Raw genomic sequence first — 18,464 nt, forward strand, 5'->3', positions numbered from 1 at the left:
CGTCGATTGGTGCGCGTTGCTCTGTGGTGGTGTGGGACAGCTGCGAGCTTCACAGCAGCCACAAAGAACGAGAAGTGGGTTGAAGTGTGGAGATGAAGTGTGGACGGACGGTGATGGGATGGAAGGAGGGGCCGTGTCCTTTTCTGTCCGACGCTAAGTCGAGCGGACAAGCGATTCGGGGGGCACACGACTAGACTGGACGGCACAGGCAGAGGAGCGGATGTTTGCCGGCAGACCGGTCGACAGCGGGAGGCCATCCAAGCGCTGTACCGGCAGAATGCGAGGTCTGCAGCTCAGCGCAGAGGGGCCACGAGCGGCAAAAGGAACAGGCGAGCAACCGGAAGCTGGATTGCCGCGGAAAACAAGGAGCCAGCCACAGGGCAGCAGAGCGCGAGTGGATTACTTTGCGGGGGGATGAGCGAGCCAGGCAAAAGAGCTCAGACGGCACGCCAATTTGGGAAAATGCGGGGTGGCCAATTCGCCGGTTCTTCGGCAAAAGCAGTGACCGAACAACAACTCGTCAGCCGGGCTGACAGCCTCACCATGCACAAGCTGCCACCGGACATTGACACCGACATAGCAACTCGCAGGAGTTAGATACAATATCATGAATCGAGGAAGCAAAGACACGACTTGGAAGAGGAAAGAGTGGCCAGACAAGAAGCAAAAGAGTGTGGGGTAAGGAGTGCATGCGTTAGTTCCAGATCAATCGGAAGCGCTGAAGCAGGCTCGAGCGTAGCGAGCCTCGCAGTCTCGATCCAGCGTCAGATGGCGATGACCTCGCTATCGTTGATGATGGGTCCATTCTCGCACAGTCCGAGCTGATGACCGTTCCCATCCTTGACACAGAGGTGCTGCTTGTCGCCCAATAATCCGGGCACGTCGAGCTGGGGCAGCTGCATAGTCCCGAGCAGCGGTATCAGATCCGTAGGTAGTGGTAGCGCTGGCAGCTGGAGCACACTCGTTACACCTCCGATCACCGACGTCACCTCCTGCACGAAATCTGTTGGTCGAGGCAAGGCATTGGCAAGCACTGAGAGAGGGTTGATTACGCCATTTGCGGCGAATGAGGGCAGCGTTGGGGTCGATGTGCGAGTGACCTCGGCGCCGTTCTCAGTAGCGACGTAGACAAGAGGTGTCGGAGTAGCAGTAGCAATGGATGCGAGAGCCGCACTGAACTCGCTCTGGATTTGCACGAGGTTTTGGATGAGCAGGGTGGGGACCGCGTTGAGCGCTTTTTGGGCGAGAAGGCCGAGCACTTGAGCTTCCGGAGGCGCGGTCGGCGCTGCGATGGCGACAGACACGGTGAGATCAGGGAGCAGGTCGGGCAGGGTCGGCGACGGGATCGTCGTCGGGATCAGACCGGTCACGCCGTCAGCGACCGAGGTAAAGATGTTCGCGATCTCGCCGGCGATAGGCGGGACAGTGGGTGTCGGCAAGAGCCCGCCTAGGTCGATCTCTGCGACGGTTGGCGATGCTTGCAGAGACAATGCCATCATCCTGATTGAAGAGAACAGCGACACAAAGCAAAGTCAGTGAGATGATCGCCAAAGCCTTCTTTGGCTCCGATTCAGCACACTTACAGTCGCTTCTCCATAGGTGCGGCTATCGTCGACGACGCTGCCAGTACGGCCACCAATGCGATTACTGAGCTTGCCAGGATGGCTGCCTCGGTCTTCATCCTTCCTTCGTTGACCGAGTGGTGGTGGTGGACGGCAGATATTTCTTTCGCGTTGAGGGCGATCTGATGAGGAGGAGGAGGAGGAGGAGGAAAAGGAGAGGCAGGACTCCGATAGGTAGCGAGGAAGGAATTGGCCAACCGACGGCAATGCGAGCCGGATCTGTTCTTGTATTCAATGCCATCATCTTGCCTCTCGACACTGCAGAGACAACCGCGTTCGAAAGGCACCGGCTCGTTGCAGGAGGGGTCGTTTGGACGAGACTCGATGCGGGACGGGCTGCACCACTGTGCACAGTCGAAGGCATCGCGAGATCCGCCGATGTGGCTGCTCTGTAGAATGTAGGTCGAGAATGATGGTCGACTGTGCATCAAGCCAGTAGCTTTAGACGTTGTGCTTCTCAATGACGGGCTGCGAGTTTCGTGTGTATGGAAGCCTCGAATCCGCATGGCACGCCGACGTTGTTCATTGAGGTCGGCGCTGTCCACAGGTAGATCCATGTCATTCGGTACGGATGAAGCGTCCGACACGCGCAACTTGACATTCCTCGAAAATTCCGGCTTGCCGCAACGCGTTCCTCCGCGTCTTGTTGCTGCCGACGATCCGCAGACCGTTGGCTCTCGTCAACCTGACAAGTCTTGCCTTCGGTAGAACAAAGCAGCTGTTTGCATAGCTTGGTTCAGCAGTCATTCAATCGCGTGCATCGTCTGTCCAAGGTGCAGATTCAAGTTCATCTCGACGAACACGAGCGTCTGGCCTCGCGTTGCGAGATGTGAGAAAAAGTGCCCTAAAAAGCGGGCCAAAAAAAGAACGGGGGCCAACCCGGAATCGAACCGGGGACCTCTGTCAACTTAGTGCAAGCATCCGAAGAAGCGAAAGCCCTAAGACAGCATAATAAGCCACTATACGATTGGCCCTGCGAAGATAACAAAGCGAGAGTGCATTGCATCTATATAGCATTGAACACATGGGCCGCCTTAGTGTGCTCTGTTGGTCTCAAGAATGTTCGCTTGAGGGAAAGAGGGCCTGCGCATCTCCATAGCTGTCACGGCAAACCATCGCCTCGCTTCATAGACACGGCCCTCCTCCGGCCCATGAGCACGAGGCGAAGCCAATCGGAAGCAGTGGGCAAGACGAGGAGCCGAATGGTCCCACGCTAAGGGTGCAGGTAGGCTGCATGCGCAAAGATGGCCGAAATTCACGAGATAGCCGAGTGAGAGATGCCGTGTCGAACTGGTTTGATGCTTCAAGGCTGGTAGGCCGCTTCAAGCACGGAGTGGTCGCGACCGGCTCGCTTATGCGCGACCTTGCTTCGGGCCTACAGTAGTGGAAGTGCAGTTGTGTAAATCTCGGCTAAGCAACAAAGATCGCATGGTGGTGCGATTGTTGATTCAAGCTGCAGACATCGAGATGCAAACAAAAGGTCGATCGAGGAGCCGCAAGGACAAGGCCGAATCAACACCGGGCCTTGTCTCGCTTAGGCTTCGCGATGGTCTAAGAGAGTAGTCGGCCCTTAATGGCGCCGAAGCATCCCCTCTGGCGGCGCTGATAAGGGCGTCCGCCGGACGGGCGACCACGGCCGACCGAGCATGAACTCGTTTGACCGGGCGTCAACGACAGAGAAACATGCGTTTGACAGCATCAAGGGAGGGAGAGGCAGGGAGGCGTCTTGCCATGAATCATGGCTAATGTTACGATGACTCGCGCGTTCCGGCCCCACACGACGCCATGCTGTACGCCGAGGAAACCCAATCGTTCCGGCACTCTTTCGAAGCTTCACCATAGACCATGACCGAAGGAAGGCCGAGTTGTGACACTATGAGTTGCTTCGACCTTGACGGCAATGACGATGACATTGTTCTTCACCGATTGCAATTGTAATTGTGTTGTCAGACGAAAGGTGGGCTTACAAGAGCTTGAGTGTCCAATGCGTTCGACCCTTCGGTAGTCTCGGATCTCAGAGATGGGCCGAGCACCGTCCGGAGCAGCGACACCGCCCGGCAGCGAGCTGAAAGGTGGACGACGAGGCGCTGCATGGACCCGCACGACCTCTGGCGACGGTCGAGCGACCGCCTGACCCTGGTCATCGACCTTCCGAAGCGGCAAGGTATTAAATTCAATCTATTGCAAGCGAGAAGCAGCATGCATGCAATGGCAGCTGGGATCCAATTCGAGCAACAGCCGAACACGACGAGTCGGATCGAGGATGAGCGTTGATTCGTCGAGCTGCAAGCATCGTAGCTTAATGTTGCGGTTGCAGACGAAGCAGACATCGCCAACAAAAGCAGGACAATGGCATGCGACACGCGTGACACCTTGAAAGCGGTGCTTGCTTGTAGACAGCGCAATCTGGGCTGATGTTGCACCATCGGTTGCCATGAGAAAGCAGCATGTACCAAGACTCGACTGATGGATTGACAGCATCTCTAGCGAGTCAAAGCAATCCAACGCTGAGCTGCATCGACGACAGCTCACTTAGCAGCTCGTGGGCCATCGGCTCATCGTACCGGAGAGACTCACACCAAAATCACAGTCTCACAAGCAAATTAAGATTTTTGTTTTTCTTCGCAAAAGAAAGCTCGGTGCACCAGGACGAGGCGCGTGGGCAGAGGACCCTCATTCTTTTTTCTTCCTTCTGACTCTGTCACGCCTCTTTTTCCCTCTCTTTTTCTTTTTCCTTTTTTTAAGACTCGATTTTCGGCTGTTTGTCTGTCTGAGACAGGCTCGCATGCACGTCTGATGAGGATCGCAACCGGGCGATGCTCTGGTCACTGCATCCTTCTGCATCATCTGCACACGCACAGCACCTTCGATTCCATTGTCACAGCACGAGCACGAGCAAGAGCAGCAAAGACGGATCAAGCCGCCGACCCTTTGTTCGCCATCTCTTCCATCAATGGCCGTACCATTGCTCTTCTAGTCTTGCCTCCGCGTGGCTAGGCTTGGTCGTCGCTTTCATTTTGTCGGATCATCTTTCGTCTCATCGCCCACTATCGTCCCTGCCATCACCTGATTACGTTGCAAGACGATCTCGGCGCCTTATCTCCCCCACCTAGCGCAGTCTCGCTTCATCTAGCAGAGCCTGCAACCGCGCTGGTCCATCCTCGACGACGGCATGGCCTCCTGCCTTCACGTTGGCTAGAGTTACTATCGACTGACTCTCTGCGATCCTGCTCGGCAAGGAGCAGGCACCGCAACACCATCGCCAACAATGCATCCCTCGATTGCCAACCTATCCTCGCGGCTGCACCTCTGCTCGGGGCAAGTGCCGCCACCTCTCGTGGGTGCATCAGCAACGCTCGTCGAACCCTCCCACCATGTCTCGGCGCAAGGCGGTGCAAAGGTGTACCTCTTCGGCGGTCGACTGGTGACGAGCCGTCGCATGGTCAACACGCTCTACATCCTCGATCTGGACGAGATGAGATGGTCCAGGCTGACTCCCACCACAAAGCCATCACTCGGACAGACCGAAGCATCCTCGGAACAGCCGCGACCGCGCTACTTTCACTCGGCCGACCTTTGGCAAGACAAGATTGTCTTCTTTGGAGGAATGGGCTACTCGCAAGGTCAGCCAGATCCCCACACAGGAGAACCGGCCGAAGAGCTCTGCGTTCTCGGTGAGCTGCTCGCATTCGACCTCAGCACTCAGCAGTGGGACTACACCCTCGATTTCGCATCCCGTCGGCCAGCCACCGACAACGACCCTTCCACCAGCATCCAATCCGAAACACTTCAGCCTGCGCCTCGCTATGCGCATCTCTCTTCCTTGTCTGGCGACACGCTCTCCATCATCGGGGGTCAGAACCTCGCCAATCAGTACGTCGAATCCATCAACCTCTTCAGTCTCTCCGAGAACAAGTGGATTGGCGCACAACGCTTTCGAAAACAGTGCGGCAGTTACCGCTCTCTTGCTGTCGGCTCCAAGTACCTTCACAAGGATGGCCAAAAGGCAAAGTGCTATCCTCGCGCAAAGGATCCCTTGAACGGCACAGACGCCACCGCCAGCACGCCACTCGCGAGTGCCCACACAACAATGCCACATGCCGACGTTGTAACACAAGACATCGGACAGTCTTCAGACAAGGTCGAGCAAAATCCTCTGCCCATGAGCAGTCAAGCGGAGCCACATCAGCCCTTGCCCGTCTATCTCTACTCCAACTTCAACTTCACCAATGTCAAGAGGGAGCTCGAGGTACTCACCGTCCGAGGCGAGGGAGATACGGCTACCGGTTCCGAGACAGGCGTACCGCAACAGCGCGCTCGCAGCCACTCGAATGCGTCCCAAGACTCAGCCATCGATGCAGACGGACCTCTGTCGTCCTTGCAAGCCGCATCCCAGTCTCTGTCCGGTCCCTTCGTCTCGATGGAGGATCGCTCGAGTCACATGGGCGGCGTCACTTTGCCCCCTGGTCTGCGTTTTCCTACTGGCGCACTCCTCGGTCCATACCTGCTCATCTCGGGCACCTACCTCGCCAATGCGACGCAGAGCTTCTCCATTTGGGCTCTGCATCTGCCCACCATGGCTTGGTCCAGAATCGAGTCTGGCTCGGCTCTATCGACCGGAAGCTGGAATCGTGCCATCTTGTGGCCGGGCAAGAACAGGCTCGTTGTGGTCGGCCACAAGGAGAGGGACCTCGTCAGCGACTACAACCATCGCCAGACCAACTGGGATCACGTCGTTGTGCTCGAACTTGAAGCCTGGGGGATCTACCAGCCGCCCCAATCCGTCCTTTCTGAAGCGGCCGTTCAACTGGGATTGGACAAGTTAGCAGCGACCGCACCATCAGCCATGGCGTCGGCACAAGCGCTGGCACGTGGTAACGGGCTGACAGCATCTTCGGCAGATGCACAGAACACTCCCGACCAAGGCTTGGATCAGCTCCATCTCGGCGGACGCGGTGACTTTGAAATCGTCTGTTCGGACGGTCTCCGCATCGGCTGCGACCGTGCCATTCTCGAAGCGCGTTGGCCCTGGTTCAAGTCCAAGATGGACGAGTTTCGCAAGAAGGCGAGACGCACACTGCGAACTGCCTACCCTGCCGCACAAGATCACCAAACCGGGCTGCGCGTGATCCCAGAGGACATTGCCGAATTCCTCGCCGAAGAGGACGACGACGACGACGAGGCGGTAGATCCCCTCATGGTCCCAGCCAGCGCCCGAGACGACCCGCAAACCGACAAACAAAAGCTTCGCGATCCGCGCTTCCAGCCTCGTCACCTGCAGATCTCCGAGCCGTCTCCTGTGGTGCTTGCGCTGCTCCAGTTCGTCTACACCTTGCGCATCTGCACCGCATTGCAGCGACATCCCGCTGTGGTGTGCGCGCTCATGGTGCTTGCCAGAACCTACAACATGGACGACCTTGCCTCTTGGGCGCGTCACGCTGCCCATGTCGCTCTGGCCGACGACCTCAACCCCAAGGCGTCTTCTTCATCCGGACGTCACGGTGATCCGCTCTCTCCCTCGTCTTCCAATCCTCATGCTTTCGATCCCTCCGAAAGCGGCGGTCTAGACCTCTTCCGCCCTGCAGAGTCGCTCGGGCTTCATCCGGATGAGAGACATCGCCTGGCGGTGTGTCTGTACGAAGCTGCCTCGCTGTGTGGCTGCGAGGGACTGCAAATTCGCGCCCTGCGAGTCGTCATGGCAATAGCGCGTTGGCTGCAGAAGCACGGCGCCGCTCCTGGCGCGGGTGGTGGAAGCGGGACTGGACCCGAAAGGCAGGGTCAGGGTCGAGGAGACGGCTCTTCGCGAGACCGATCAGGCTCCACCTCTCACTTCGGCCCCGGCAGTAACGGTGCAGGCTCTGCTTCTTCGGCGTCCTCTCAGTACCGCGCTGGCTCGATCAGCAGCTATCGCGCGGTCATGGGCGGCATCTTCGCCGCTGGACCATCGCCGCTGCTGCCGATGCCGTCACCCGTGCCGTCCATGTCGCGCGCCGGATCCGACACCGCCAGCTCGCACGGTCCATTGACACCCACCTCGGTCTATCAGAGCTCCTTGCACCGTCGAGGAGATTCGTTTTCCTCGTCGACCGATGCTTCTCACACCGGGAGCGCACATGCAATTGCGAGCGATGGTGACTCGCTCGATGAGACGTCTCGGCCTGAGTTGCGCACATTGCCGCCTACTCAGGGCTTCCCCAGCAGCCGCATGGAGAAGTTCTCCTTTGCCGCGATGACGCCGGACCTTTCAAGTCGGATCAACGGCATGGCTCCAGGTACAATGGTGCTGAATCTCGATGCCATGGACGCTTCAATCCCGCCCTCCATTCGCAAGCGATACGGTCTGCTCGATCGGACGTCGAGCCTGTCAGCAGGGACAGTGTCGGAGATCGCACAGGCTGGGAGCTCGTCCGATCCCATCGACGTTGTCGACGAGACCGTCCGAGCAACAAAAGAAGTGCCAAGAGGCACGACTCTGCTCGATCGCCGCGCCAGCGAGAGCACTAATGGCAAAGCCAGCTCGAGCCAGCTTCTTTCGAGTGATGACTGGTCGAAGCGATTCCACCTTCCTCGTCACTCGATCGCTTCGCACGGAACAGCTTCGCCGGCGCTCAGTTCGCCCGCACTTACGATGGATCCGAGCCGATCGCATTTGCAGGCTTCGACGGCTTCCTCGCCTGCCAGCGAGCAGTTCCCCGTCAACTCGTACGGAGCTCGATCCGAGCGAGAGCAGGTATCGCGTTCGGGGTCCCAGCACAGTCTGTCTACAGACACCAGTCCGGCTGCCAACAGTCTGGACCGAATCGAGTCAGGCGTCCCCGAGTCCCATGTCTCGACGCCGTTGGCAGGGATCGTGATCTCGAAGGACGTATCGCATCTTTCGCCCAAAGAGATTGCCAAGTTGGAAAAGGAGGAGCGCAAACGCATGGAGAAGGAGGAGAAGGAGCGGAAGAAGGCGGAAAAGGCCGAGTACAAGCGGCTTGCGGCGGAAGCCGTGTTTGGGCCCAAGGGAAGCTCGGGCCCGACGCCTGCGCCGACAAGCAGCGACTTTGCCGAGTACACCGCCGGCACGCAGGCGAGCGCGAGCGATCAGGGCGCGAGGGGATCGCCGTCGCGTCGATCTTCAGATGCGCGCTCGGGCACCAGCACGGCGAGCCCACGAACGGGCAGCAGTCTGAAGACGGCGTGCAGCCCGCGGCATCCGGTCCCCCCTGCGCCTGTCAAGCGGGGCGAGTGGGCCGTGACGACCGCGACGGGCGGCGGACCTTGGTTTAGCGCGCCTCCGCCGTTCATAGTAGCACCAGCTGGTCTGAGAGCGGTATCGAAGGGCAACCGCAGCTCGAACTCGCTGAGCGGACGAAGCTCGACTAAAACGCGATTGACTTCGTAGACATGCAAAAGAGTTCGCTGCACTGCAATTATACGAACCCGAGCGTATGAACACAGCCTCCTCGCCTGCCTTGTTTGACTGATGAGGATCGACCGTGCATCCGGGCAGTGACTGTGCGATTGCATTGCCGAATCGGTGGTCTTCGGCAGGATGGGCACGGAGTGAACGAGTGCAGAAGCGAGATGGCTCAACAGCGGTACATTGGCCTGCGTGACCACGGCGACCAGCGGTAAAGCTCGAAACAATAGCCCATCCGAGACGTCCACGTTCTTAGTCCTGGTGGGGCACGTTAGGCGCCAGGGTTCGGAGACACAAAGAAATTGGCCGACTCGCCTGCCAAAGGTGGTGGAGGGAAGGAACGTGGGGGGTCTCTTGCATTTCTCCGCGCTGACAGCATCACAACGCCGAAAGATCAGCCGCTGTCACCACGGATCTTCTCGGCACAATGAAACCATGAAGCGAGCTGTAGTGAGCGTGGCTTCCCATCAAGACGTGAAGCAGGGCTCTACCATCTGCGATCGGAGGTCGAGCGCGGATATCGCAGCGGTCATGGCAGCCTGCTCTCGCCCCTAACCTCGCCCAAAGGCACCTGACTGTCTCTTTCCGAGCAAATTGACAGCTACGATTGGACTGATGATGCTTGCGCTTCACTTCTACTGTCCTGTAAGGTGCTGCTTGCGCCATCGACCACCATCAGACCCCTTGTCGAGGCCGCCCCGCCGAACTCGCAAGAGCCATGCAGCCATTTCATTCTTTATCACATTTATTAATAATTAAGATTGATTTTCTGTCTCGAGGCTGAGATTAGGCAAGGCGGTTGTCAAGGGTCAAGGAGCGGGCCATCATCTCAGAGCGCCAAAGCACAGCTCAGCCAATTGATTGCGATTTTGATTTTGACTTTGGCTGATGGTGGACGGCGCGCTATCTTTGCTCCGCACCTCCACCATCCTCCCCCTCACCACCACCCTTTCGACCAGCGCGGGAACTGCACCAAACACGGCAAACGGTTCTGAATCTCACGCGCGCAGGGAACGATTCTACAGACGTCACCACCTACGGCCTTGCACAGCTCGCCGTCATCTCGCATCACATAGTGACTGGTCAGCCCCGCCTCCAGCATCAGCATCACTCGAATTTGGGCTTAGTTCTGCTCCACGTCCACGCCTCGACAGCGCCTGTACTGTCTCGAAAGTGATAAGGGGAAGCGCCCATCACCTCTCCCACCTATGATGACCTCGACGTAACGCCATTCGGGTGCAGGTAGCAATTTAACGCGTGCCCACCCGGTCTTCCGGTGGGCATTGCTTCGATCCATCGACATCGATACCGTTGGTTTACAAGCGTAGCCATCATGACGGACTCTCATCACACAGAGGCAGCGTCCGCTTCGGCTGCGCCCTCGAGGACTTCGCGTCCTTCTCCCAGAAGCTTGCTGTCAGCCCAGTCAATGTCGAGCGGAGCCCCTTCCAACAGCGCACGCCGGCCCTCAATCGACCAGCCCCTGCCAATAGCATCGTCTTCTCAGACTCATGGCGGCAACATGATCGCACAAGACTCCGCTGTACTCTCGCCGTCGATGCAGGCACAACCAGGAACCTCTCTGCATGTCTGTCTTCCGCCCAACTTTCCTCAACCAGTGCAGACCTCCTTCTCCCCGCCTGCGAGCCGCAACGTCTCCAACGCCACCATCGTCAACCCTTTCACCAGTCCTTCTATAGCGCAGTTGCTCTCGCCACCACTACCACCGCAAAGCAACCACACAAGCACATTTTCTTCAACCTACCTTGCAGGTCCTTCCTCGTCAGCCTCGGCTGCAGCATCCAACAGCGTTGGCGCTTCCCCCACCAAAACTCTCGGTTCCCGATCGCCGGTAGCAGCGACAATACCCTTGCCATCCGCATCGCTGAACCCAAATGCGCCCTTTTCTCCGCCAGAAACGTACACGTATAGTCGCGCACCCATCAAACGCGAGAGCCCAGGCACAATGAGCGCAAGGAGCACGCCGGGTCGGTCCTTGACTTTGCATCAAGACGATGTCCTCGGGCGCGAGTTTGCCGACGCTTCTCGCAATGATTTCGAGCTCAACCTCCCTCCAGCCATGATCAGCTCCGGTCGCAAGGCCAGTGTCAGCATGCATCTCTTCAAGGAGACCTCGTCCAAATCATCCAATTCTGCTATCTCATCCAGTCGAGAGCGTCCAGTCATCGAAGAGAACGAGGGGGACGATCCAGCCGTCACTCGCAAGCCTGTGCGCTCGAGTACCATGTTCGCGCCCTCGCAACGCACACACAAGACGCCTTCCTCCGGCAGCCGGCAAAGAACCGACGCTGCTTTTGCGCCTGCATCCTCGTCATCCTTCTTGTCCAGCAAAGAGGCTGTCTTGGATCCTCTGCGTCCAGCAACGCCTTCTCTTTTCCTTTCGCAAGGCGGTGAGGCCATCTCACAAGCAGACATGGACACAGCATCGAACGCTAGCGCGCCTCTGCTCACCACGACCTCGAACGAAGCATCCTCACGCGAGCGCCTGCCGCGCCGCTCGCAAACCATCTCGTCGCCCGGAAAAGTCGCTGCTGACATCGACGCGCGATATCTTCTCGATCCCTCATCCCTCGAACCTTTAGACTCGCGCCCTATACCCATCTCGCGGCCTCGAACACTGCCAAAGTCTCCAGCCTCGCCCAGGAAGGTGCCTCCGAGTCCGAACCGGCCTTCGGCTGGTCGTCAGGACACCTCTGGCGCAACAGAAAATGCCAAAGCGGACTCGGCGATGTCCAACCTGCAGCGTCATTCTTCCGTCCCAGAGACCGAATGGACAGGAGCAGGGTGGCCAGGCAAGCTGGGAATGACACGTAGGCGCAGTCTCGATGAGAGAGCGCAGAGCTCTTCCGACTACGAGGAGGATGGCGAGGATCAGCTCGACGACTCGTTCGAGATGGTCGAGACAGGCGATGAGATGATGGGTGATGACGGCACGGATGCGTACATCGACATGACCAGCTCCGAAGACGAAGCAGGCAGGCCCGACTTTGATCACGATGCTGCAGACGAAGACGATTTGCAGATGAGCGGCTCCGAGTGGGAAGCTGGAGCCAGCGCTGGCCTGCCAGCCAAGCGTCGCGCCGGGATCAAGCTCGATTCCGACTCGGCTGTGCGACGTTCTCGCTTGACGTCTCGATCACGAACGGCATCGTCGAACGAACTGCCCGCCGTCGTCCAACTTCAACCGTATCACAATCAGGTAGGCGGTCACAACTCGATCTTCCAATTCTCCAAACGCGCCGTCTGCAAGCCCCTGGTGGGCAGAGAGAACGAGTTCTACGAGGCCGTCGAAAAGGAACATCCCGTCCTTCTGTCGTTTATTCCGCAATACTTGGGAGTCCTCAACGTGACTTATCGACACGTCGACTCGGCGCAGCACGATGCCGAGGGTCAATCGGTGACCATCGATGATGTTGCGAACGCAGCTCTGTCACAGACAACGTCTGGGCAGAACAACGAAGGAAGCCTCGCACGAGACACTGGAGCAGAGCAGGTCGACTGCGCTTCAACGGAGAACGATCGTCCGGAGCGACAGAGAACGGATTCACAGGGAGGCGGTCGTGTTCGCCGCAAAGTGTTCGAAGGTCAGGAGGATTGGGGCAAGGAAATCCCAGAAGTCTCGCTGGACCTGAACAGGCATATCGTCCCAGAATGGATTCTGCGTCGATGCAACCTTGCGCCACGAACCCCAGAGCCCGTCAATGCTTCTCTGGACAAAGGATCTCGCAGCCGAAGTCATTCAAGGAGTCGGGGCTCCAGTCCTTTGCGGCCGCGTCGCGCTGCCTCTTCCCTAGAGCGCATGCAGCGTGCAGTCCACAACGCAGATGCGCAGCTGCACAGCGACACCAGCCCTAGCCGCAGAAATCGCTCCCGGCTAGCTTCCATCGAGGGGACAGCACAACACCTGGAAGAGGACGCAGCAAGCCCTGTACAAGACGCCGAGGGAGTACTCAGTTCTAGTCCGTTGACGCCTGCCGTCTCTCCTGATGCATCGCCTAGGTCCTCCCGCTCGCTTGTCCACGGAGCAGAATGGGGCGGTCGCGACTCTGATCGTGACTCCGGTCGATTGCTCTCGTCCAGCTTCGGTCGTACGACCTCTGGTCTAGGTCCTCTGTCGCGTTCGCGCAGCCCGGCCATCAGTGCTCTCAGCATGACTAGTCGCACGCCCTCGCAAGCATCGCAAGTGTCGCAACCAGTCGTCAACAGCGCGTACCAGACTCAGCAGACGTTGAACGGCATTCACGGTCGTGGCATCACCACCGTCAATCGCAGGCTGCAAGAGCAGGTATTGCGCGAGGTGTTCAGCAGTCCGATGCTCAAAGACGGCCTGGACTCGCGCTACGAGTCGAGCGCCAAGCGGAATGCCCGTAAGAACCGACGACGCTTGGCCAAGGCATGGGAGGAAAGCGAAGAGGGTGAGCGACTCCGCATCACACGCAATCTTGGCCCTTCGGAACCTCGGTCTCGGGACACGCTGGCAGTGGCAGCGATTCGAGGAGGTCTGCATACGCCTGACCCGATCGTCAGCGGAAGGCTGAGCGCCGCCAGCGAGTTCGTACCTACAGCCTCGTCTTCGCCGGTCCATTATCGAGGTCAAGCACGACATCCATCCACGCCACCTCGCACGCCGCCATTCGGACCGAGCAGCATCACACTCCCCTCCTCGGTGACATCGAGCAAGCCCGCGACGACCATTAAGGAAAACTTGCCAAGTGCCGCGCTGTCCGGTGCCTCCAATGAAGAGGTCTTGATGCAACACCCGCGACGCACCCTCAGCGATGTTGCGTTGTCGTTGAAACCGAAGACATCGATCTCGGTTCCCAGCAATCTCGGACTGTCGCATGTCAGTGCAGAAGAGGCAGCGCTGCCGTCGACAGATCTCGACGGGGAGATGCAGACGCTCAAGCTTTCCGAAGAGCCAGAGTCCATTGGTCAAACCAACGACAAACAGACGACCGCACAAGGAGCAGCGGAGACGGTCCCAGCCGCTTCAGCGCAATCAGACGACGCGGACAATGCCGAAGCCCGTGCGTCAGCAGACAGCGCCTGCCAAACGCGCCAGGAGCAATTCCTTTTGATGGAGGATCTGACGGGACGTCTCAAGTCACCCTGCGTACTGGACCTCAAGATGGGCACGCGCCAGTACGGTCTCGACGCCACCGATGCCAAGAAGAAGAGTCAGACGAAGAAGTGTGACAAGACCACTTCACGTAGTCACGGAGTCCGCATTTGCGGCATGCAGGTGTACGATTGCACGCACGACTCGTTCATCTTCCAAGACAAGTACTTTGGACGCAAGGTGCTGCCTGCCGAGTTCCCGGACGCGCTGGCACGCTTCTTCTTTGACGGCAGCAAGATCCTGATGCACCACGTGCCGCTGATCCTGCAAAAGATCTACCACCTGGCTCGGATCATCTGGGGTTTGCGAGGGTATCGATTCTACGCGAGCAGTCTGCTGTTCATCTATGACGGCGATTGCGAGACGCAGCGGAAGCTGGAGGATGAGTTTGATCGACGTTGCTCGAGGGGTCTTGGTGGCACGGTGGCTCCGAGTCAGATGATCCTGGAGGCCGGCCCCAACGCACAACCCGCTTCGTCGTCGTCGCTCCATCGAGAAGCGGACCTGGTGGACGGTGGAGCGAGCTACAGCATCGGCTCGAGCCCCTTGCTCGGTCCTCTTGGCGGCAACGGTAATTCGTCGGAACCGGCCGCTGTTCGCCGTCGTCGCCGAAAGGGCGAGATCAACATCCGCATCATCGACTTTGCCCACTGCACCACGGGGCACGACTACGACTTTGGCTCCAGCCCGGACGGTGACCAGGATGCGATGCACAGGCTGCCCCTCGCCCGCTTCCCACCGAACCTCATCGACGGTCCGGACAGCGGCTACCTTTTTGGGCTCAGGAATCTGGCGGCCAGCTTTGAGAAGATCTGGGAGACGGAGCGCAAACGTCGACGAAAGGTGCGCGAGGAGAAGACGACGACGACGGACGAAGATGGGTCGTTCCTTGGCGATCTGGGCGATCTGCAGGTGCCAGGAGGTGAGGTGTTTGACGAGATCTTTGGGACTGGCCCGCACGGGCTCGATGGGTACGTGTCGACGTGAGAAAAGGCGAATGTCCCTTACTATTGACAGTGAATGCTAAGCATTCTAATTCCATACTTGGGTGTGACAATACGATGCTATCCTAAAGGAGCGATATCTACTTCCGAGTGCTGCTTACGATCGCCATGATCGCAGGATTGCAGTGGTGCTCGACAAAGGTCGATGGGCAAGGGGAAAGCGAATTTTTGCCAAAGTGTGAGATCGAAGCTATCGCCCGGAGCGAGCGAAAATGTGGCTTGATGAAACGTGTGACGAAAGCGGACAGCACGGATCGGCGACACGTGAGAATTTTGGCGAAAGCGGTTTTCGAGTGTGGAGAAGACAAGGCAAAGTCATGCATGCTCACTTGCTCCCATCCATCATCTCTTCCGACTCACACACACAGAGGCCCACCGCAACGACGAGATGACCGCATAGAAGCTCAACCCCGCCCGATACAGCCTCAGACTCGATTAGACACGCAGCATCATCCGTTGCCATCCGTTGCCATCGTAACCGGCTCCTGATATCGACAAGATAGAACGATGAGGTCGTCTACCGTCACGGCCTCGGCAGCGGCAACGCTGTTGTTGTCACAAGCTGCCATCGCAGTCGCAGCATCGTCATCACAAGCAGTCTTTCACGTAGAGCAGCAGCAGCCTGCCACATCTTTTCAGCCCGTCACCACCGCGAGGAAGCCTTTCGGTCGATTCCTTCACGTCACCGACCTTCATCCCGATACACACTACAAGCACGGCTCGGCGGTCAACAGTGCATGCCATCACAACAAGCCGAAGAAGAAGAAGCCCGATGGGAAGCTACGAGCAGGATGGTGGGGTACTGGGTTGAGCGACTGCGACTCCCCACCGCGCCTGGTCGAGTCGAGTCTCGCCTGGGCCTCTCGCAACCTCTTCCAGCCCTCCTTTGACGACGATGCAGTTGCGAACTCCTCTACGTCTACATCATCAGCGAAGGGCAGCAACCTCGGACTTGACTTCATCGTCTGGACCGGAGACTCTGCTCGGCACGACAACGACAATCGCATCCCCCGCTCGAGCAAAGAGATATTTGAGCTCAACAAGTGGACGCTCGAACAACTGGAAACCGCCTTCCCCGGCGTACCCCTCATCCCTACCGTCGGCAACAACGACATCTTCCCGCACAACATCCTCTTCCCCGGTCCGAACGCGATCACCAAGGAATACGTGCAGATCTGGCAGGACCACATCCCCGAATACGAGTTCCACACGTTCGAACAGGGCGGCTACTACGTCAAAGAGATCCTCCCCAACCGACTTGCTGCGATGAGTCTCAACACGCTCTACTTTTACGACAATAACAAGGCCGTTGATGGCTGCGTCAAGACCAAGCGCGGAAAGGGGAAGGATGTGGATCCGGGCACGGCGCAGTTGGACTGGTTGGAGGTGCAACTCAAGCTGTTTCGGGAGAGAGGCATGCAGGTGCACCTGATGGGTCATGTACCCCCGACGGCGGGGAATTACTTTGATAGGTGCTACAGGAGGTATACGGACATTGTGCTCAGGTTTCAGGATACGGTGGTGGGGCAACACTTTGGACATATGAATACGGATGCGTTTTTCATCCAGGAGGACGAGGAGGAGGCGTCTGCGCTGGTGGAGGAGATGGGTGAGGGCGAGGTGCATATCGAGGAGGAAGGACTGCCAGGGGATTTGAAGCAGGACTATTCGACACTGCCAGGGAAGGGCAGGACGAACGAGGATATGTACTCGGTGTTTTATATTGCGCCGAGTATCGTGCCGACGTACTATCCGTCGATCCGGCTGTGGACGTACAACACGACCGAGGAGAGTAGGTACGTTGCCACTGCGTCTTCGACGTCAAGCCCGGAACCAGCAGACGACGCCGAGCATGACGAGGACGAGGATGAGGATGAGGACGAAGACGAAGAGGACTCCGACCCACCCGTGCAGTCGCTCTCGCGACACCACCACCGTCCTACGCCACCCAAAAAGCGCAAGGGCAAGAAACACAAGAAGAAGCGTCGTCAACTACCCCGTCACGCCTCGCCCTCGTCTCCCTCTCGCACCAACACCTACCTCAGCCTGCTCGGGTACAGCCAGTGGGTGATGGACATTGATGCGCAGAACGCCGCCATCGAAGAGATCCTTCATCCGAAGAAGCACTTCTCTTCCTCGTTTTTGGCCGACAAGGACGAGAAGAAGCACAAGCACAGTAAGCAGGATGAGGAGCACAAGCGACGTCAAAAGGAGGCGGAGAAGCAGACGGTCGAGTATCGACTCGAATACGCGACCTACCCGTCGGACGTGCTGTGGTCGGAATTCAACCCTTCTGCCACGCTCGCCAGTCGCCCGGGTCCAGTGCCAAAAGCGTTGCTCGATAAGGAACTTGCCAAAGCAGGCCTCAAGGAACCCTTTTCTACCAAAAAGAAGAAGCACACGCGCCTCGCCAAACCGCTCCGCAAGTTTACCGACTACCAGCTCGGCTCCGCGACGGTCGGCGAGATGATGGATCTAGCCCGCAAGTTGATGGTCGACAAAAAACTGTGGAAGCGGTACAAGAGGCGGATTTACTCCGAGTGCGGATGGACGCCTTGAAGAAACAGGCCGCTGTGTAACAGTAGATGTGCGCGCGCCGAGGTAGATGCGTAGAATGGACGATGTTGTGAGTACAGATTGTGTGTGGTTCAGTCAAGGGCTTTACGCTTGCCCTTTTTGTCGGTGCTAGGAGCGTCGAGATGGTGCATCTGCCATTCGTGCTGTGAGCGGAGTCGGGCAGTGTGGTTCCAGAGTCGGAGATCGAATGTGTGATCGAGCGGTTTGATCAGGATGGCTTCCAGGACGAAGAATCGGTTTGGTAGGTCCCATTCGTCGTTTTCAAAGTGCGGCAGCGCATCATTCGTTTGCACGCCGTCCCACCCGCGTTGCGTTTGGTTGTGAAGAAAGTCGATGTCGATGGCAACCTCGCGCCGGATGAGATGGCCGATGACCATGATCATACCCTTGAGTGGAGGCGGTACGAGCTGGGGGTGGGACTTGTGCCATCCCGCACCTGTGGTGCCGGACTGGTCGGTGCATAGGGAGAGGTCGACCAACAGAGAGCCTGGATCGGAGTTGGGAGATGGGAAGGGGTCGCTGAGGACGATTAAAGAGGCATTGGTGGGGTTGACCGCGGTGACGATGCCGGCGAGTCGCAGCTTGGACCCTACATCGCGCGAGTGGACCAGGTCGCTGATGGGTAGGATGTGGGCGGTACCGGTCATTCGTGACATGGTTGCGAGGACATGCTGAGCGGAAGTCGGTGCGATGGGGTCAGGGTGGACCTGGTGGTG

At 58.2% G+C, this 18,464-nt stretch overlaps 5 protein-coding genes and 1 non-coding gene across 6 annotated transcripts; 3 read left to right on the forward strand and 3 right to left on the reverse strand.

The window, feature by feature from the left end:
- Positions 1-764: 764 nt before the first annotated feature.
- On the reverse strand, positions 765-1,681 carry PSEUBRA_000588 (uncharacterized protein; the record flags this gene model as incomplete). The annotated part of the gene is made up of 2 exons (XM_016436184.1): positions 765-1,500; positions 1,584-1,681. 2 exons carry the CDS (start codon positions 1,679-1,681, stop codon positions 765-767), a joined length of 834 nt encoding a protein of 277 aa, XP_016295164.1.
- Positions 1,682-2,492: 811 nt separating this feature from the next.
- On the reverse strand, positions 2,493-2,596 carry PSEUBRA_006430. The gene is made up of 2 exons: positions 2,559-2,596; positions 2,493-2,528 (listed from the first exon to the last, which is right to left on the reverse strand). It is a non-coding gene; the product is annotated as a tRNA-Pro (tRNA).
- A 2,294-nt stretch (positions 2,597-4,890) lies between these two features.
- Positions 4,891-9,009, forward strand: PSEUBRA_000589 (Kelch-type beta propeller; the record flags this gene model as incomplete). Its single annotated transcript, XM_059464421.1, has 1 exon — positions 4,891-9,009. The coding sequence occupies one exon, from the start codon at positions 4,891-4,893 to the stop codon at positions 9,007-9,009; it is 4,119 nt and encodes a 1,372-aa protein (XP_059321002.1).
- Positions 9,010-10,456: 1,447 nt separating this feature from the next.
- Positions 10,457-15,154, forward strand: PSEUBRA_000590 (Inositol polyphosphate kinase; the record flags this gene model as incomplete). Its single annotated transcript, XM_059464422.1, has 1 exon — positions 10,457-15,154. One exon carries the CDS (start codon positions 10,457-10,459, stop codon positions 15,152-15,154), a length of 4,698 nt encoding a protein of 1,565 aa, XP_059321003.1.
- A 524-nt stretch (positions 15,155-15,678) lies between these two features.
- PSEUBRA_000591 (Phosphoesterase domain protein) lies at positions 15,679-17,730 on the forward strand (the record flags this gene model as incomplete). Its single annotated transcript, XM_016436161.1, has 1 exon — positions 15,679-17,730. One exon carries the CDS (start codon positions 15,679-15,681, stop codon positions 17,728-17,730), a length of 2,052 nt encoding a protein of 683 aa, XP_016295167.1.
- An 89-nt stretch (positions 17,731-17,819) lies between these two features.
- Positions 17,820-18,395, reverse strand: PSEUBRA_000592 (uncharacterized protein; the record flags this gene model as incomplete). The annotated part of the gene is made up of 1 exon (XM_016436183.2): positions 17,820-18,395. The coding sequence occupies one exon, from the start codon at positions 18,393-18,395 to the stop codon at positions 17,820-17,822; it is 576 nt and encodes a 191-aa protein (XP_016295168.2).
- Between the last annotated feature and the right edge of the window lie 69 nt (positions 18,396-18,464).

The sequence above is a fragment of the Kalmanozyma brasiliensis genome (genome assembly GCF_000497045.1).
Source record: "Kalmanozyma brasiliensis GHG001 unplaced genomic scaffold PSEUBRA_SCAF1, whole genome shotgun sequence".
Taxonomy (NCBI): Eukaryota; Fungi; Basidiomycota; class Ustilaginomycetes; order Ustilaginales; genus Kalmanozyma; species Kalmanozyma brasiliensis.